The sequence below is a fragment of the Vitis riparia genome, chromosome 17 (genome assembly GCF_004353265.1).
Source record: "Vitis riparia cultivar Riparia Gloire de Montpellier isolate 1030 chromosome 17, EGFV_Vit.rip_1.0, whole genome shotgun sequence".
NCBI classification, from domain to species: domain Eukaryota; kingdom Viridiplantae; phylum Streptophyta; class Magnoliopsida; order Vitales; family Vitaceae; genus Vitis; species Vitis riparia.
The window spans coordinates 11,565,777-11,581,603 of record NC_048447.1 but is presented as its reverse complement, the minus strand read 5'-3'; the positions used below and the strand labels follow the sequence as shown (position 1 = coordinate 11,581,603).

Here is a 15,827-nt window from a genome sequence, read left to right as displayed (position 1 = left end):
TTATCAACTTAATTTTTTCTATATTTCTTAAAAATGTTTTATATCTAATATTTTATTTTTAATAATTTATCATGTTTATCAAATCAATTTTTAAAATAATCCCCGAATAAGTGATTTTTTTTTTAAAAAAATACCATATTTTAATAATAAATAATCATCAATCTTATTTTTTATTGCAAAAAAAGTCTTTTATTTTTAAAACTCTTTTTTTTTTAAAAAAAAAAAAAGAGTTCCTAAAGGTTTTATTTAAAATAGTTATCAATTCTAATAAAAAATGTGTCATTTTAAGAAATCATTTTTTGAACGTTTTCTATTATAATAATTTATTTTCTAAATGTTATTTTAAAAAATAATTATAAATGATTCAAAATAAATCACTACATATCAAAGTTATTTTTAAAATATATTTAAAATATAAAAAATAAATTTAAAATATTTTACTTCATCAAATAAAATTTCATTTTATAAAACAGTGTATAATAATTTTTAAAAATTATTTTTTTATAACCTTCTAAGAGTACTTTTGGAAATAATTTAAAAAAAAATTATAGTATTTATAATATTTAAAAAATTAAAAAAATTTCAAGTTTTAAAAATATTAGAAATATTTTATAAAATCATTGCAAACGTGTTATAAACGTTGGTTTAGTGATTATTCTATAAAACTCTTATAGCATTTGAAATTTTTTTATCTTTTAAGCATTTGAAAAACTAAAAAGATTAATCGAAATTATTGTCAAATGCATTATACAAATGTGTTTGTCCATAATTTTTTGAAATATTTTTAATATTTTTAATATTTAAATAATAAAAATTTCAAGTTAGAAAGGTTAAAAACTGTTGATAGAATCTGCAAAACCGACTCTAAAACAGCTCACAAATAGAGGACAAATGCTCCAATTGTATCCCTAAATGCGATGATCCGAATTCATATGGATTTGGGTTGGTTTGTGGGTGGAGTATGCAGAACAGCAGAGAGGGGGAGAGGCCAAAAAGCTTACGCAAGCTCGCCTCCCTATGACACTCTGCAATGTCCTTGGTAGATGATAAAGAGAAGCGAAGAGTAAGAGTAAGAGTAGAGTAGCAACAAACAAATACACTACCCATTAACCGACACTCACAGCTGGCCCACTTTCACCCCACCATCTACATCACTCTTGTATCTATATATTTCTTCTTCTTTTTTTTTTACTAGAAATTCCCATTTCTCACATCCTCTCCATCACTGTATCTCTCTCTTTTTCTCTCTCTAGTGCTCTCTCAACCTGCAAGAAAAAGCCTTTCTCTGAGCACCATTGTTATCTCTTCCACCCCATACTCAATACTCATCCCCTTTGTTTCTTCTGCTTAAATCATGGCTGCTTTAGTCTACATGGTGCTCATTTTGGCCATGGCTGGTCATTCAAGTAAGGCTTGAATATCTGGTCCCTTTTTTTTCTAATTTTTCTACTGATATGTGTTTTTGGACCTGGGTTCTCCTTTTTTCCTGCTTTTATTTGGTTGGCATGCTCTTTCTGCAATGGATCCTCCTAAGCAGCTTTTGGTTTTTCTTTTGAGTCCGTTTTTTTTGTTGCAAATTCATGGGTTCTTCTTCTTCTTTTGAGTCTTCTTTTTCATATTTGTTTGGTTCTGGTTTTTTTTTTTCTTTCTTTCTTTTGTAACCCTTTCACATGGGCTGAAATGTCACATGAAGCGCTCAGGACTTACCCTCTGCATTTATCTTGAATTTTTTTTTTTTTTTTTTTTTTTTGCTTTTCTTCTGATGGAATTTTTTTTTTCCTGAATTTTTGTAGGTGCTAATTGGTGTGTTTGCAAAGATGGGCTTAGCGATGCTGTCCTGCAGAAAACATTGGACTATGCATGTGGAGCTGGGGCAGACTGTGGCCCTATCCATCAAAATGGTGGTTGTTACAACCCCAACACTGTAAGAGCTCATTGTTCATATGCTGTCAACAGCTTTTTCCAAAAGAAAGGTCAGGCTCAAGGAACCTGTGATTTTGCTGGCACTGCCTCTGTTGCCACATCTGATCCAAGTAAGCCCTTACAAGCCATCCCTCTCCCTTTAACATTTTTTTATAGTAATAATATTAGAGAACTAGTTCTTTTTAGTTACAAATTTTGCTTTTTCTTGGTGATTTACAGGCGCTTCTGGTTGTGTCTATCCTTCTAGCATCAGGTATGCATTTAATCTCTTTCATTTTTATTCTCTTTAATGGGGTGTTGCAGGTCTGATACTTTTCAGAACAGTGATTAAGGTGCCTTTATTTTAGAAATGGGGTGCCCCTGTTTATACCAGATAGTTCTGGTTCAAAGGGCACAATGGGATGACCATGAACCCAACTCAGATCTTTTCTTCATCTGAAAGTAAATCAGTGAGTAAAAGAGGTGTCTGAAGAGAGCTAGATTAATGCCTAGAAAAAGGGTCAAAAGAGAAAAAGTAACAAATATAGGAGTAATGGCATGGTTTGTTTCCATGTTGAAATGCCCAGATCCCCAGAAATATTTTCTGTTTTCTAAAATCATTCCAGAATGTGGTCCATGGTTTTTGAATTCAGAGCTAGTTGGTGGGATTCCGATTCCTCCACTCCAGGAAATGAAATTTTATTTCAGATGGACACGCTCCTTTTTCCTGGAAGCTGATTGAAAATTGGATATTTGGGAAAGGTTTTGGCAACTCAAATACTTTAATATTTTTGGTATCTATAAAATATGGTTAATTTTGGAGTAGGATGAACTGCTTGTTTTAGAAAGATTGGTTGGGTGAAATTTGCTGAAAATAAGATTGCGGAAAAAAAAGAATGGAAAATTTTGGAAATAAAAGCCGTGATTTAATCGAAAGTGGAGCCTGCTTTTTGTGTTGTGCCGCTTTCTTTTGATTCCTTCATCGGTGAGCCTTTCTTTTCTCAGATACATTTTTCCTTGGTGGATGGGCATCTTTTCTTTTTTTATTTGGAAAGCATAGCTTTTTGAATGGTTGCAGTCTGCATCCCTTGTTTCTTTTTGAAGCCTTCTATCTTATGATGATAAGTTTAGTGTGAAAAATCCAACACCAACACCCGCTTCTTTTTTTCATCTTTGATCTAATGATGAATCGGAGCCCCTTTTTCATTGGATGCATTGTAATTGTATGATGATGTTCCTGACTCATTACGCATTTATTGCTGGTAGAGCTGTTGGTGTAGCTTTTCGCTTTCTTCAAAGATTCTTCAATTATTGGTATCTAGTGTGTCTTTTACTGAAGTTTAGATGTGAGTAGAGGTGATTGGTACAATGTGTATCACCTTGTGAAAAGATTTCCCTTTGTTCTGAGACTGTATCCTTTGTAAATAAACAAATAAAATATCAGCACCCAAAACAGTGATAAGGGGAGGGGGGAGGAGAGGGGAGTGTGTAGGGATTTTGTCTGGACACTACTGTCAGCTAAGCTTGTCCACATTGAACGAACGGTAAAGTAATTATTCATGAGTATGATTCAAAGTGATGGGTGGACCACTGCCTCGAGATTTGAGGCAACTTTTTGACATTTATTGGTATCTTGAGGGCTGTATGTATACATGTGATACCATAGTGTTTAGGTGTCTCCTGGGTTTTATTTTTAGGTAGCCTCTTTCATGTCTGCATAAGTCTTATGAACCTTTTTGGGATTGGCTTTTCCATCGGCGAATCTAGGCGCTCTAGTATTTTTGGGCTACTATTTTCTATGTGAAATATTCATTTAGAATATTGGGACTCATCAAATGATAGGTCTTGTTTAAGAGAATAATTGTGTAAAAAATCAATATGGTTGGAGGATTTTATCCATCAGTTATGTTGAAGAAGCGAACCTATCCAAGAACAAATTAAAGAAAAGAAAAGAATCAAATGGTTAAAATTTTTTTAATCATATTGATTTTTTGTACAATTGTTCTCTCAAGTGGGGTTCATCCATATGAACAGCCCCAACATTTGGAAGGAGCATACCATATGGAACCAACAGCATGTGATCCTTGGATTGACTAATTCATTCCCAGATTACCCACATTGATGTAGTTCGGTTTACCTCTTTCAACCCAGTCACTTAAATGGAAAGACCACTACAAACCATGTTAAATATTGATTAATATTTTATTTGGGGATAGAGAGATGCAATTTTTTTTACACAATCCTTTGTGCTGATACCGTAGTGTTTACCATTGTTCTAAAATCTTTAAGAGAGATGGAATACAAACTAAACTAAAATGGAATTTTGGGTGGTTATTTCAAAAACAATAAATTTAGCCGTCAATGTGCTGGTTTCTTCAAGGTGAGTCATTATGCATTGGATATATAAGAACCAGCAAACAAAAAGTTTGTGTGAGCATTATGGCAGTCACTGGACTGGATATGTTGGAACCAATCTCGTATGTATTCATGGGATTTTAATTCAATTTTTTTTTTTTTTTTTTGTCTGAATCTGGCTTCTTTACAACTTTATTGTGGTTTCAATGAAACGATCTTTGAAAATCCTAGTATCATAATCAATGGCCATCTTATTCCATTCTCCATCGTGAATTTTGATGAAGAACGATGCCATATTTTGGGATTTATCTTACAAATGACATCCTTCTGTATCAAATTTGGTGTGGAGAAATTGGCTGTGATGGTCATCTTATTTACAATGCTAGGGTGGGTTTTTTCACATGAAATAGCGTTTATAGAATTTAATGCATGTTTGGCTGTGGAAAATGGTTGCTGGGATTTCGTGTATTTCTGAGGACAATACTTGTGGCAAGCTTGCTTTTTATAAATGTTCAAGACAAGTTCACTTCCATGACTTCTATAGAATGGTAAATTTCAGCCCAAATGCCTCTCCCCTGTGCCATTTATGTTCTGGAGTACAACCTTTTTCCTTTTAACCCATATGCTTGGTAGATGGTAAAACTGTTGCTCTCCCTGTCTTTGCTTTATGAAAGCATAAAAAGGGGACAATTTCTTACCACTAGGTTATACAACCGAGAGATAATAAGAACTTAAGCTTGCTTTGAAGGGGACAATTTCTTTGCTTTATGAAACCATCTTCTTAGGCTTAAAACTCTTTAATTTTTGAATGAGCTTAAGCCTGTTTGGATTACTGTGTACTATCTTGTTATGCATTTGCTCTAGTGGTATATGGTTTTTCAAGGTTGATGCTAATGCACTTGCATTGTTTTCTTGGTTCAGCTCTGCGGGCACCAGTACAACCCCTTCCACGACAACTCCCTCAACCACACCATCAACCACAACGCCCTCAACCACGCCATCCACTACAACACCCTCAACTACAACACCCTCAACCACTTCACCTTACACTGGGACACCTTCTACTGGGGTATATGGCGGCATTAACAGTGGTGTTGGCCCATCAGGAGCTGGCATCAACACAGACATCAGTCATGGTGGGTTTATGCTTCAAAACACTTGCATGTTCTCTTTCTTTATAACCCTCTGGTTTTCAGGCTTGATGCTTTTGTGGGGTTGAAGAAACAAAGAACTAGATGTGGTGGTGGTGGGGCAGGGTGGTGAAAGGTGGATGTTGAAGAATTGCGCAGTGGTGGTGCAATGCATGTGATTCTACTGTTGTTTTGTGGGAAATCATCTAAAGACAGCCTTGCTAGGTTTTTGTTTTTTTCTTCCCCTTCCTACTTGGTAAAAAAAAGATGGCTTTTGATTCCTTTTGGGTTGGGGTGGGGTTGCTGGTGGGACTGCTCTCTTCTCACTCTCTCTCTCTTTCTCTTTCTCTCTCTCTCTCTCTCACGCTGTGTACTCTGTACCCTTTTTCCCTTTTTGTTGTACATCTAGATCTAGAGAGGCAGTAATATATTAATTTGATGAGAAGTTGGTGCCTCATTTTCCTATTGGTATTCATGATCTTCAAGGGTCTTTTTCTTTTTATCTACTCTTTTTCTATATGCTAGGTTCTTCATTTTATATTCTAAACTCAATCATCTGCATTATGGAGACCAGAAGATCTTGGTATTTGTTAGTTTAGTTTTAAGCTTGTATTGCATTTTGTTGGGGTTTTAGAATTTGGTTGAGGTTGCCTGTGTCTCTATCTAACTTGGCTTGAGCTTGATTAGGGGTGTCATAGTCCTGTCTCAGCAGCCCAGTACAGAACCTCAAAGAAAGCCCAGACCTTTATCTCCACAAGGGAGACCAAATGGGTCTTTGTGCCTTGAGCAAACCAAGGACAGAGGAAGGCTTTTTAGGCTTTTACAGCTTGATCACGATAAAGTTGCACTTCGTGCTGGAACTTCAACTTGAATGGGGCACACCCCTAGTTCTAGAGATGAACTCCATGGAAGTGCATCTGAGAACCCTTTTGTAATGCTCATTGCCATATTGCAATATGACCCAAAACTAAAATGGAAGAAAAAAGATCAACCTGATGAAAATCAAGGAATAATGATTAATTCAGTGATTTCAATTTTCTTTTTGGCATATTCCGCTCTGTTCATGTTCATATCATGATTCTCTTTTGTGATTAAAGCTTTAACTCATTGGCTCTCATCATGTACTCAGAACTTAAAGTCAAATGTTGTTGTTATGGGTAACATCATTGGTGACACTGAAATATTGGGCCATCTGACATGTGATTTGCCTCTTTTTTCTTACTAATATTCTCTTCTGAGCAAAAATAGTAATTCTCTTTTTTCATATCTTCCAAGAATATTCTCTCCAAATCAATACCAGACCCATTCAGGCTGTTCCTTGGCTTTATTAAATTATTGCCCTTCATATGAACCACTTTTAAATAATTTTAAAAAAGTTGATTTATACATGTGGACAAGGCGGGGTTGATGGATTTTTATGCCAAATTGATGTATATTTTGTTAAAATTAAATTGTATTTACTGAATTTCTAATGAGAGAAGTCCCCTTCAATAGTAAAGGATGTTATGCTCTTGTTTTGTTTGAATTTTGAGAATTCTTTTTGAAGTTTAATAGGAGCTTTTATACCTATTTAGTTAATTTTGTAATCTTTGTTTAAAGAGCTTATGACTTCTCTTGTAATAACTCTATTTTAGCTTGCGCAATAATTTTTTCATATTTTATGAAACTTTTATATATTATGACTTTGATTTGGGTTTTAGCTTTAAACATTAAAAGGTGTTCAAAGATTTATGTACAGCTAAATCTTGTTTCAATTACGATGTTCATAAATAAATAAATAAATAAAAATCATATTTTAGAATAATTTTTAGTAAATGTAATGATTTGCTCCCAATCATATGGGTCAGAAACTTTTTTCTCTTATTCGATGTAGAATATTGCAATTATCTCTCATGTAGACACAAATATAGGTTGGAGATCAAAGAGATCGATTCTAATACCATTTGTAAGGACGTATTCTTAACTATTCTAACACCATATGTTATAACTTATAAGGTTGGCTTTGTTGGGTAGACTAGCTATTTGGACCAATCCAAGCCCAAACCACTTTCATTGGGTTGGGCTTGTAAGTGGTGGGCTTTGGATTATTCAATTTACAATATTTTCGTTTGGGCAATTTCAGAAGTTTTGGGATCAAATAGATTTTGCATTTGAGGATCTAAAATCTAGTATGAGTTTTCATTCCACTGTCAAAACTATTGCTTGCCTAAGTCACGTTATGAACTTTATGAAATGTAACGTTAGAAAAAGTTTATAACTTAAAAAATAGGGATATTCGATTAAAACCCTTCACCTTTTTTCAACCTAAAAAATACCCATTTTTGATAAAAATGCCCTTATCTTTTTCTTGTAAAAGTAACTATTTCTTTTAAAACACACATGTAAATAATAAAAAAAATGAAGGATATTTATGTCAAAAATGGGTTACTTTTCAAGTTCAAAAATGGGAAATGTTAGTTTTACAAATTTGAGATGTTTTCATTATTTTTAATCAATTAATCCTAAAAAATATCAATCATGATAAAGGTTATCAATCCATGTATTGAAAGTTATTAATTCACATGATTTTATCATTATTGTTTAGCCGTGGTTAAAAAAAATTGTGATAAAATATGACATTTTGCCACCATCAGAAATTTTGAACATGGTTGGAGGGAAATTGTGACCACGACTAAAATAACATTAAGCTTTGATTTGTTTTAGAAAAAAATTATTACTAAACTTTTCTTTTATATTTTTTTTTATTAAAATCGTGACTAAAAATGTATTGGTATCGAGGATTATGATCACGGGTCGGGTTCTCTATAACCATGACTATTGAGTCACAAGAAGATAATCCTATGTTAATGTCTCCATATAATGTGCACTTGCAAAATCCCACCATCCAAACACAATTTGTTCATAATCTTTTATGTTTTTCCTTTCTTTTTTTCCCCACCAAAATAGAGTAAATATAATTTAATTAGCCTTTAAACACTACTAAAAAAAATGAAATTAATGACGCTTTATTCCTTGACACTTATAAGAAGTGTCATTATTTACTCTCAAAAATGATTATTATTGGGAATTGCATTTTCTTGGTCCTTTAGAGCGAGAAATAAAGACATTTTTAAATAACAACGCTTTTAGAAGCGTCGTTGTACAATGCTTTTCAAAGAATGACATTTTTTATAAGCATCATTGTGGGAGAAGTTTTAACCTTGACACTTTTTAAAAGTGTCGTCTTTTGTTCATTTATTAGTACTCTTATTTCCCAATTAAAAAAAAATACAATTTAATTTTTTTTAAAATTCATAATTTGGATAAAGCGACATTTAGAACACACAGTCCCCCACAATGGGTACTTAGTAGTTAGTATCCACACTTCAAGTTCCATCAACAAGTCTTCATTTGACTCAACCAACAAGCTACTGTCAATCTCCCAATAGGAAAATGAACTTGATATAGATTTGGCTGTTTGGTTTGACCTTGCAAATGTTGTCTTTGATAAGGTGTGAACTATATGTTAACTACATAGCGTTCGGAAATAACATTGAGTTTGCTTTGTTTGAAATCATTGAAGCATTATTATTTTTTGTACTAAGCAACCATCACATGGAAATTATGTAGGATTTTAGTGGTAAACAATTTCTACCACTTTCTCATTTGATGGTTCAATTTTTATGTTAATTTAAACTTGGTAACTTCTAAGAATGACTTCTTTTGTTTCTTCGTATTTGAGTAGACATGGTAGTTTGGTTTGTGATATAAATGCTTTTTACTTCAATGCTCCAATTAATTATGTGAAGTTAAGGAATCCAATGTAAGAGGGAATGAATTGGATGTTAATGAATAGATTTTTGAAAATTGTTCAACTAATAGACATTTTAAAGGCTAAATGTACATTCAATAAGGGATAGTATGTAGACAATAAAGGGCAAGCAAACGACAATTTAAAAGTGATTTGACATAAACTCGCCTATATCCATGGCTTCAAGCTCAAGCCCCAAGCATTGAGGTATTTCATTGTGCCAAGGAATTCCACTTTATACTTTATTTATAAGTAGCAATGGACTTTTATAATCTCTCATAAGAAAAATATACTCAGTTAAATATGTTTCTGTCATGGTATAATTGAATTGAATAACAATAAATACAAGAGTTAGCTTTAATAAGAGGATACGAGTGAAGATACTTAGCGTTGGAAAGTGTCTCAAATTCCTAATTAGTATAAATTATTTTTTGTAAAGAATATTATATAGGATATCTCATAAATTGATATGTTATTGTAATATTATATTTCATTATAAAATAAGAAAACTTTTTAAAAATATTTGTATGAATATTTTAGATCATAAAGGAAAAAAATTATGAGATAGATATGAACTTATAAATACCATACGTGTGAGAAAAAATGGGAGATACCCGATGGGGTAGGGGGCTCATGGTTAAGGGCGTGGATGCAAGGAGTGGAGAAATATATGATACTTTAAAAACCTAATAATTATATCTGGTATTGTTCTCTATAATATTTTTGTGGTATAATGAAATGATCTTTCTCATCTGTGAATGTAGACATGGTTGGCCAAACCACATTAAAACCTTATTTATTATTTGTGTGATTGTTTTATTTTTTTTATGTTTTTAAACTAACATGTTTGCATTAAAAGCTTTTCTTGGTACACTAAATTGGTATAAGAGCTTCCGCATCCACAAAACTTAGGCTCTAATGTTGCAAGCAAGATAGTATGCAAGTTTGGTAGCATTTACACTTGAGAGAGTATTTAAGGCTTACAACGATAATATAATGATTTTTAGGATTAAGAATGACTAAAAAGTGGCCATTAGGTAGCGATTTTTGTACAACTAGTAACTCGGTCGATCAATTGTCTAACTAGTCATTAGCAATTAAAGTTTCTAATAGGCGATAATTACAAAAGCATATATGGCGTTGATGATTAATAAACCTATGGTAATCACCTAAAATGAGAAGTGAATTGGGTAGTGATCATTTTTGAAATTTTTACAAAATGTTATTAGATAATATATAAGAATATAACAATAAAGGCATCATCAGTAACAAATATAAGAGAAGGAAAGTGCAAATTAAGATTTTATCATGGTTTAGAAAATTTTTCTTACATACGCTCCAAAGTTTCTTCCAAGTGCCAAGAATTTATTTATTTATTTATTTATTAGTTTCATGGGTACTAAGGGACCTCCACAAGCTCTCACAATATTCTCTTAGGTTATGTTTGGTTCCCGGAAAATACTAAGGAAAGAAAAAAAATGTAAAGGAAAATGATTTTTTTATGTTTGGTTGCCCTATAAAAATATCAAAGAAAATCAAATATGATTAAAACTAATTAAAAACTTATGCATTTTTAAATTATTTAATCTTTATATTGATGAGTTAAAATAAATAAAATGAGTTTGAAGTAACAAAAATAATAATTTATCAACTTTTAATCTATTTTTTTATTTTCCTTCACTTTTTCTTTCCCTCTGCTTTTCCTTTGTATTTTCTTTCCCTTGCATTTTCCTTCAAAATTTTTTGGAACCAAACATAGCCTTTAATATTTCACAAATTTATGATTGAAGAATTAACAAATGGGACTCTCATCTAAAGTAGATTACACAGATGAAAAGGGTTTGGAGTAACCTCTAATGGCTTGAATTGGTTCAATTTGAAACTTCTTCTAATGTTAAAAATGCATATTGAAATATATGCTTATCATTAAACTAATCAATATCATTTTTCATAAACATCATTAATAATATATAAATGAATTCTTTAAGAAAACCTTTTAAAAAGTTTAGAGTCTATTTGGCTATGTTTTCTAATACTTTTTTAAAAAATATTTTTTAAATTAAAAACCCAAAAATAGTTTTTTAGTATTTTATAACAAAAAGGGTATTTGGTGAGTTGCTTTTAAAAACATTTTTTTTTTAAATGAAAAACAAAAAACTTATTTGGATAAGTTGTTTTTAAAGGTAAATTTTCTATTTTGATTTAAAAAAAAACATTGTAAATTCAAATTATACAATAATAACTTCTATTCAATTAAAATCTTATTAAAAAATAAAAATAGTTTTTAGTAAAGCATGAATAAAAATATTATAATAATATTTTCATAAAAGCATTTTTTTTGTTAAAAATGAATAATAATAATAATTTAAGAATAATAATTTTTAATAGTATTTTATTTAAAATGAATAAAAAATAAAATTTAATTTTTTTAATATGTAAACGAGTCAAATTTTTTGTTACATGCACACATTTATTACTTAATTACAAACACAATATTTTAGAATTCTTTAATTTAATCTGAAATTAATTGGATCAATTTTTTGAATTTCAAATTATTCATAAAAATTAAAAAATTCATTAAAAAAAATTAAATTGTTAAATATTCCTTAGATAATTTATAATTCATTTAGCCAATGAAAATATTCAAAAAATATGGATGTGTGTATAAGAGAAATAATAAAGTCATAAATTATAATATCCTAATTTTAGTCTATTATTTTTTTTTAGCAATTATGTCTATTTTTTTTCAAATTATTTTTAAAAATTGTTGAACTTGTTAATAAAAATGATACAAAGTATTGTTTGATTTGGAATTCATTTTTCTTGTGAAAAAATTATAAAAATATAATTATTTTCAAAAAATAAATAATAATCATTGTTAACCAATTTTTATTCATAAATTTATCATATTAATTTATTTATTATTTGAGTTTTAAGTTATTTAAAAAAAATTATAAACTCGTTAATGAAATCAAAACATCATGTCTTATTTAATTTAGAGTTTATTTATCAAGTGAAAAAAAAAATGATTTTTATGTAAAAACACTAAAGTCATTATAAACCAATTTTTGTCCATAAATTTCTAACATTAATTCAACTACTATTTGAATTTTAAGTTATTTTTAAAAATTACTAAATCTTATTTGATTTACAGTTTATTTGTCCAGTAAAAAAATTTGTAAATGTATTATATATGTAAAGAATAAGCTAGTCTTGTTTCCGATTTTCTTACTCTTAGGGAGTGTTTGGTACGTCGGAACAGGGAATGTAAATAATATTGGAAATGAAAAAGAAATAAATTTACAATAATATCCTTACATATAATTTAAAATATTTTTTATTTTTACTTTTATTTAAAAAAAATAAAATTTGAGAGGTTTTTTGTTATTAAATAATAAGACTAAAAAATATATATATACTCAATAAATAAAAAATTAACCATAAAAAATCGTATAACTCTAATGCACAAATATTCAATTATTATTTTTATTAAAAAATTGAATAATTTGTCATGCTTAAGTAGTTATAAAATTATATTTTTTTTAAAAAAATTATTTATTATAATATTTAAATTCTCAAAGCTAGCAAATGTTTTTCCTATTTTCAAAAGAGGAAATAAAAGAATTCAAATTTATTCTAATTTTCAACAAGTATCATATCCGATAAAATCCATAACCTTAAAAAATTTTAAATATTCGTTTTTTTTATCAAAATTTTAAATAATTTGTCATGCAAAAAAAGCTATAGAATTATGTTTTACTAAGGAAAAAAAAAGAGAAAAAAAATATAAGAACATATAAATTGTCAAAGCTACCAAATACTTATTTCTTATTTGCAAAAAAGGAAATAAAAAAACACAAACTTTATTATAATATTTTTTTCCTAACCATTAAAATTTTCAATATTGTAAACACGTGAAATCGAAAAATCTTTTTCCAACCATTTCAATTTTTTTCTCCAGTTTCCATTAATACAAGATAAAGAAACATCAAAGATTCCAAACATAAATTAATAAAAAAAAATTAATCGATTTATAGAGAAGAAGAAACACATATAAAGAAGTAGAAGAAGAAAGAGAAAATAAGGTAAACCTGATCGAAGATGTAGAAGAGAGTTTTTAGAACCTAGTTGCAGCAAACAATGACGAATCCTAGATCCAACAATCAAAATGAACATCCAAAACCCTATAAATTAGAAATTGATTTTTTTTTTTAAATATCGTGGAAGGTTTAATTGATTCAATTTGGAAGAATCACTTGTTGCAGAGAATTGGATGATGAGTGGGTCTCTAGCTTTGCAAAGAAGATAAGAAGTGGATGATGAATGGATCTCTACCTTTACAAAGAAGATAAACATCGGGTTTGAAGAATAAGATAAGAGGGTAAAATAGTAATTTAGGTTATTTTATATTATCAAATAGGTTTAATGAATCAGAATACCACCTACTTTTAATGAATGCAAATCCGACTCATAAGTTGAATTTGATTTCTACCGGAATAATTTTTTATTTCATTTCCACCTTCTTAATATTTATCCAAACATAGGAATAAGGGAGAAAATAAATGAAATGTTTATTTCCACTCCCTATTCCCGTGTACCAAACACCCTCTTATATTCTCCCCTTTTTCATTGACACTCTCTCTAATACTTTAGAAAAAGACAAAAATAAAAAATAAAAGGCAAAACACATTTTTTTTCCATTATGAGAAAAATTATCTTAGAAAGAAAATAAATTTAAAAAATTGCATGTCTAAATGCAATTTATTTTAAGATTTAAGTCAAAAAAACAAAAAGATCGACTTAAGTAAAATTAAATTATATTTATATTTAAGAGAAAAAAATGTCACCTTCTTTACGTTATTCCAATAATTCAAGTAAATGTAGTAATTTTTTTTTTTTAAGAATTAATCGTATACTTGAGAATTGTATTTTAAATATATGGTCTTTCACATGTTAAGGTTAAAAGATTATTCCACAATAATAACCACCACTCAACCATAACAACCATCAATTTAATAATAATAATAACCTAATTCTATAACCTAATAATAATAACATTGAATAGTGCCCATAAAATAACCATAATCTTCTTTCCTTTTCTTAGTCACCCCTTCTCCTATAAAAAAGATTTAATGTTATAAGGAAAACCCAAATATAAAACCCAATTATTATTCGCAACACTATTTTTACTAATACAATATTTTACATTCTTAAATTACCATCTGTGGACCCCGCATTTCGGCTCAATGCGTTTCCCACTCGATGACGAAACTCGATTTTTAGTTTGAAATTTTGATTTTTATTGATTCTTTGAAAATGACTTGGAGTCGCCACTTATTTTTGTTTTATTTTTAAAGGGTAAACAAAATAAGAAAGAAAAACCCTAAGTGTGACTCCTTATTTTGGAAAAGATGGTCTACGAAAAACCGGATCGGGTTCGGGGGTCAGGTTACTTATCGGGAAGGTACGGTAAAGACCGTAGCACCCCTCTAAGTCCCTAAAGTCGGGTCTCTACTAATAAAATGAAGCAATCATGGCAATCAACGAGAGTCAATGGATACCCACCTAAATCATGCACAATATGAGAATCAAAACACGCAATATGGATTGACTAGGGTGAAAGTGGATGTGTACCTCGGCCATGAGCCACACTGCGCTATCAAGAAATAGAATTAGTGCACAATTGGTGAATACAAAATATAGCTCATGCATATCGGAGCGCAAAACGAAGCTCAAGCAAAATACATTAAGCACAACAGTTGACAAATCGAAAAAGATCGAACATAGGGCCCCACCAAAGCCCAATTTATTACTCATAAACTAGTCTCACAAATTCCGTGTTTTAGGATTAAGAAGAATTCGCTATTGCCTATGTAAAATCAAGAAGAACAGAAGATTATTTAGGAATCGAAATGGAATTAAAACTATTCGAGTGAAAATTGGATTTTTGGAGCTTATGGGAAAATTGAATTTTTGGGAATTAAATTTAAAAGATTAGAGCTTCGATAATTAAAATAAAATTTGCCAGAGAAAATAAAATAAAAAAATGAACTTTAGGGAATTAAACTACGAGGGTATGGATTTTGAAAATTGAATTTGTAATAATAATAATAACAAAGAATGAACTTCGGGAAATTGAACTGCGAGAATATAGATTTTTAATAATAATAAGAAGAAATGGACTTTAAGAAATTAAACGGCTAGAGTATAGATTTTTAATAATAATAATAATAATAATAATGATAATAACAATAAATGATAATAATAATATGGATAAACGAAAGGGATTAAAGAAGGCTTTGGAATTATAAGGGCCTAAGGTGATAACAATGACGGTAATAATAATAAGGACAATTACAATAACAATAAGGTTTTGAAATAATAATAATAATAATAATAATAACAAGATTTTGAAAGTCGAATTGATGATAACAATAATAATAATGAGATTTTAAAAGTTAAATTAATAATAATAACAATAAGGTTTTGAGGGTTTGAATTAATAATAACGATAATAATAATAATAATAATAATAAGATTTTGAAAAGAGGAATTAATAATAATAATAATAATAATAATAATAAGATCAATGATAAGATTTTAAAATGTTGGATTAATAAAAAAAGAATGAGATTTTGAAAGGGGAATTA

General features: G+C 29.7%; 1 protein-coding gene across 1 annotated transcript; it reads left to right on the top strand.

The window, feature by feature from the left end:
* The first annotated feature begins 1,191 nt into the window (after window positions 1-1,191).
* On the top strand, window positions 1,192-5,889 carry LOC117904727 (PLASMODESMATA CALLOSE-BINDING PROTEIN 3-like). Its single transcript, XM_034817487.1, has 4 exons — window positions 1,192-1,406; window positions 1,794-2,033; window positions 2,143-2,176; window positions 5,179-5,889. Exons 1-4 carry the CDS (start codon window positions 1,355-1,357, stop codon window positions 5,474-5,476), a joined length of 624 nt encoding a protein of 207 aa, XP_034673378.1. The 5' UTR covers window positions 1,192-1,354; the 3' UTR covers window positions 5,477-5,889.
* Window positions 5,890-15,827: the final 9,938 nt, after the last annotated feature.

Excerpts from the sequence above, each read along its gene's own strand:
- LOC117904727 (XM_034817487.1), top strand. The coding sequence starts at position 1,355 with ATGGCTGCTTTAGTCTACATGGTGCTCATTTTGGCCATGGCTGGTCAT. Across the intron at positions 1,407-1,793 it reads GGCCATGGCTGGTCATTCAA|GTGCTAATTGGTGTGTTTGC; the intron begins GTAAGGCTTGAA and ends GAATTTTTGTAG. Across the intron at positions 2,034-2,142 it reads TGTTGCCACATCTGATCCAA|GCGCTTCTGGTTGTGTCTAT; the intron begins GTAAGCCCTTAC and ends GGTGATTTACAG.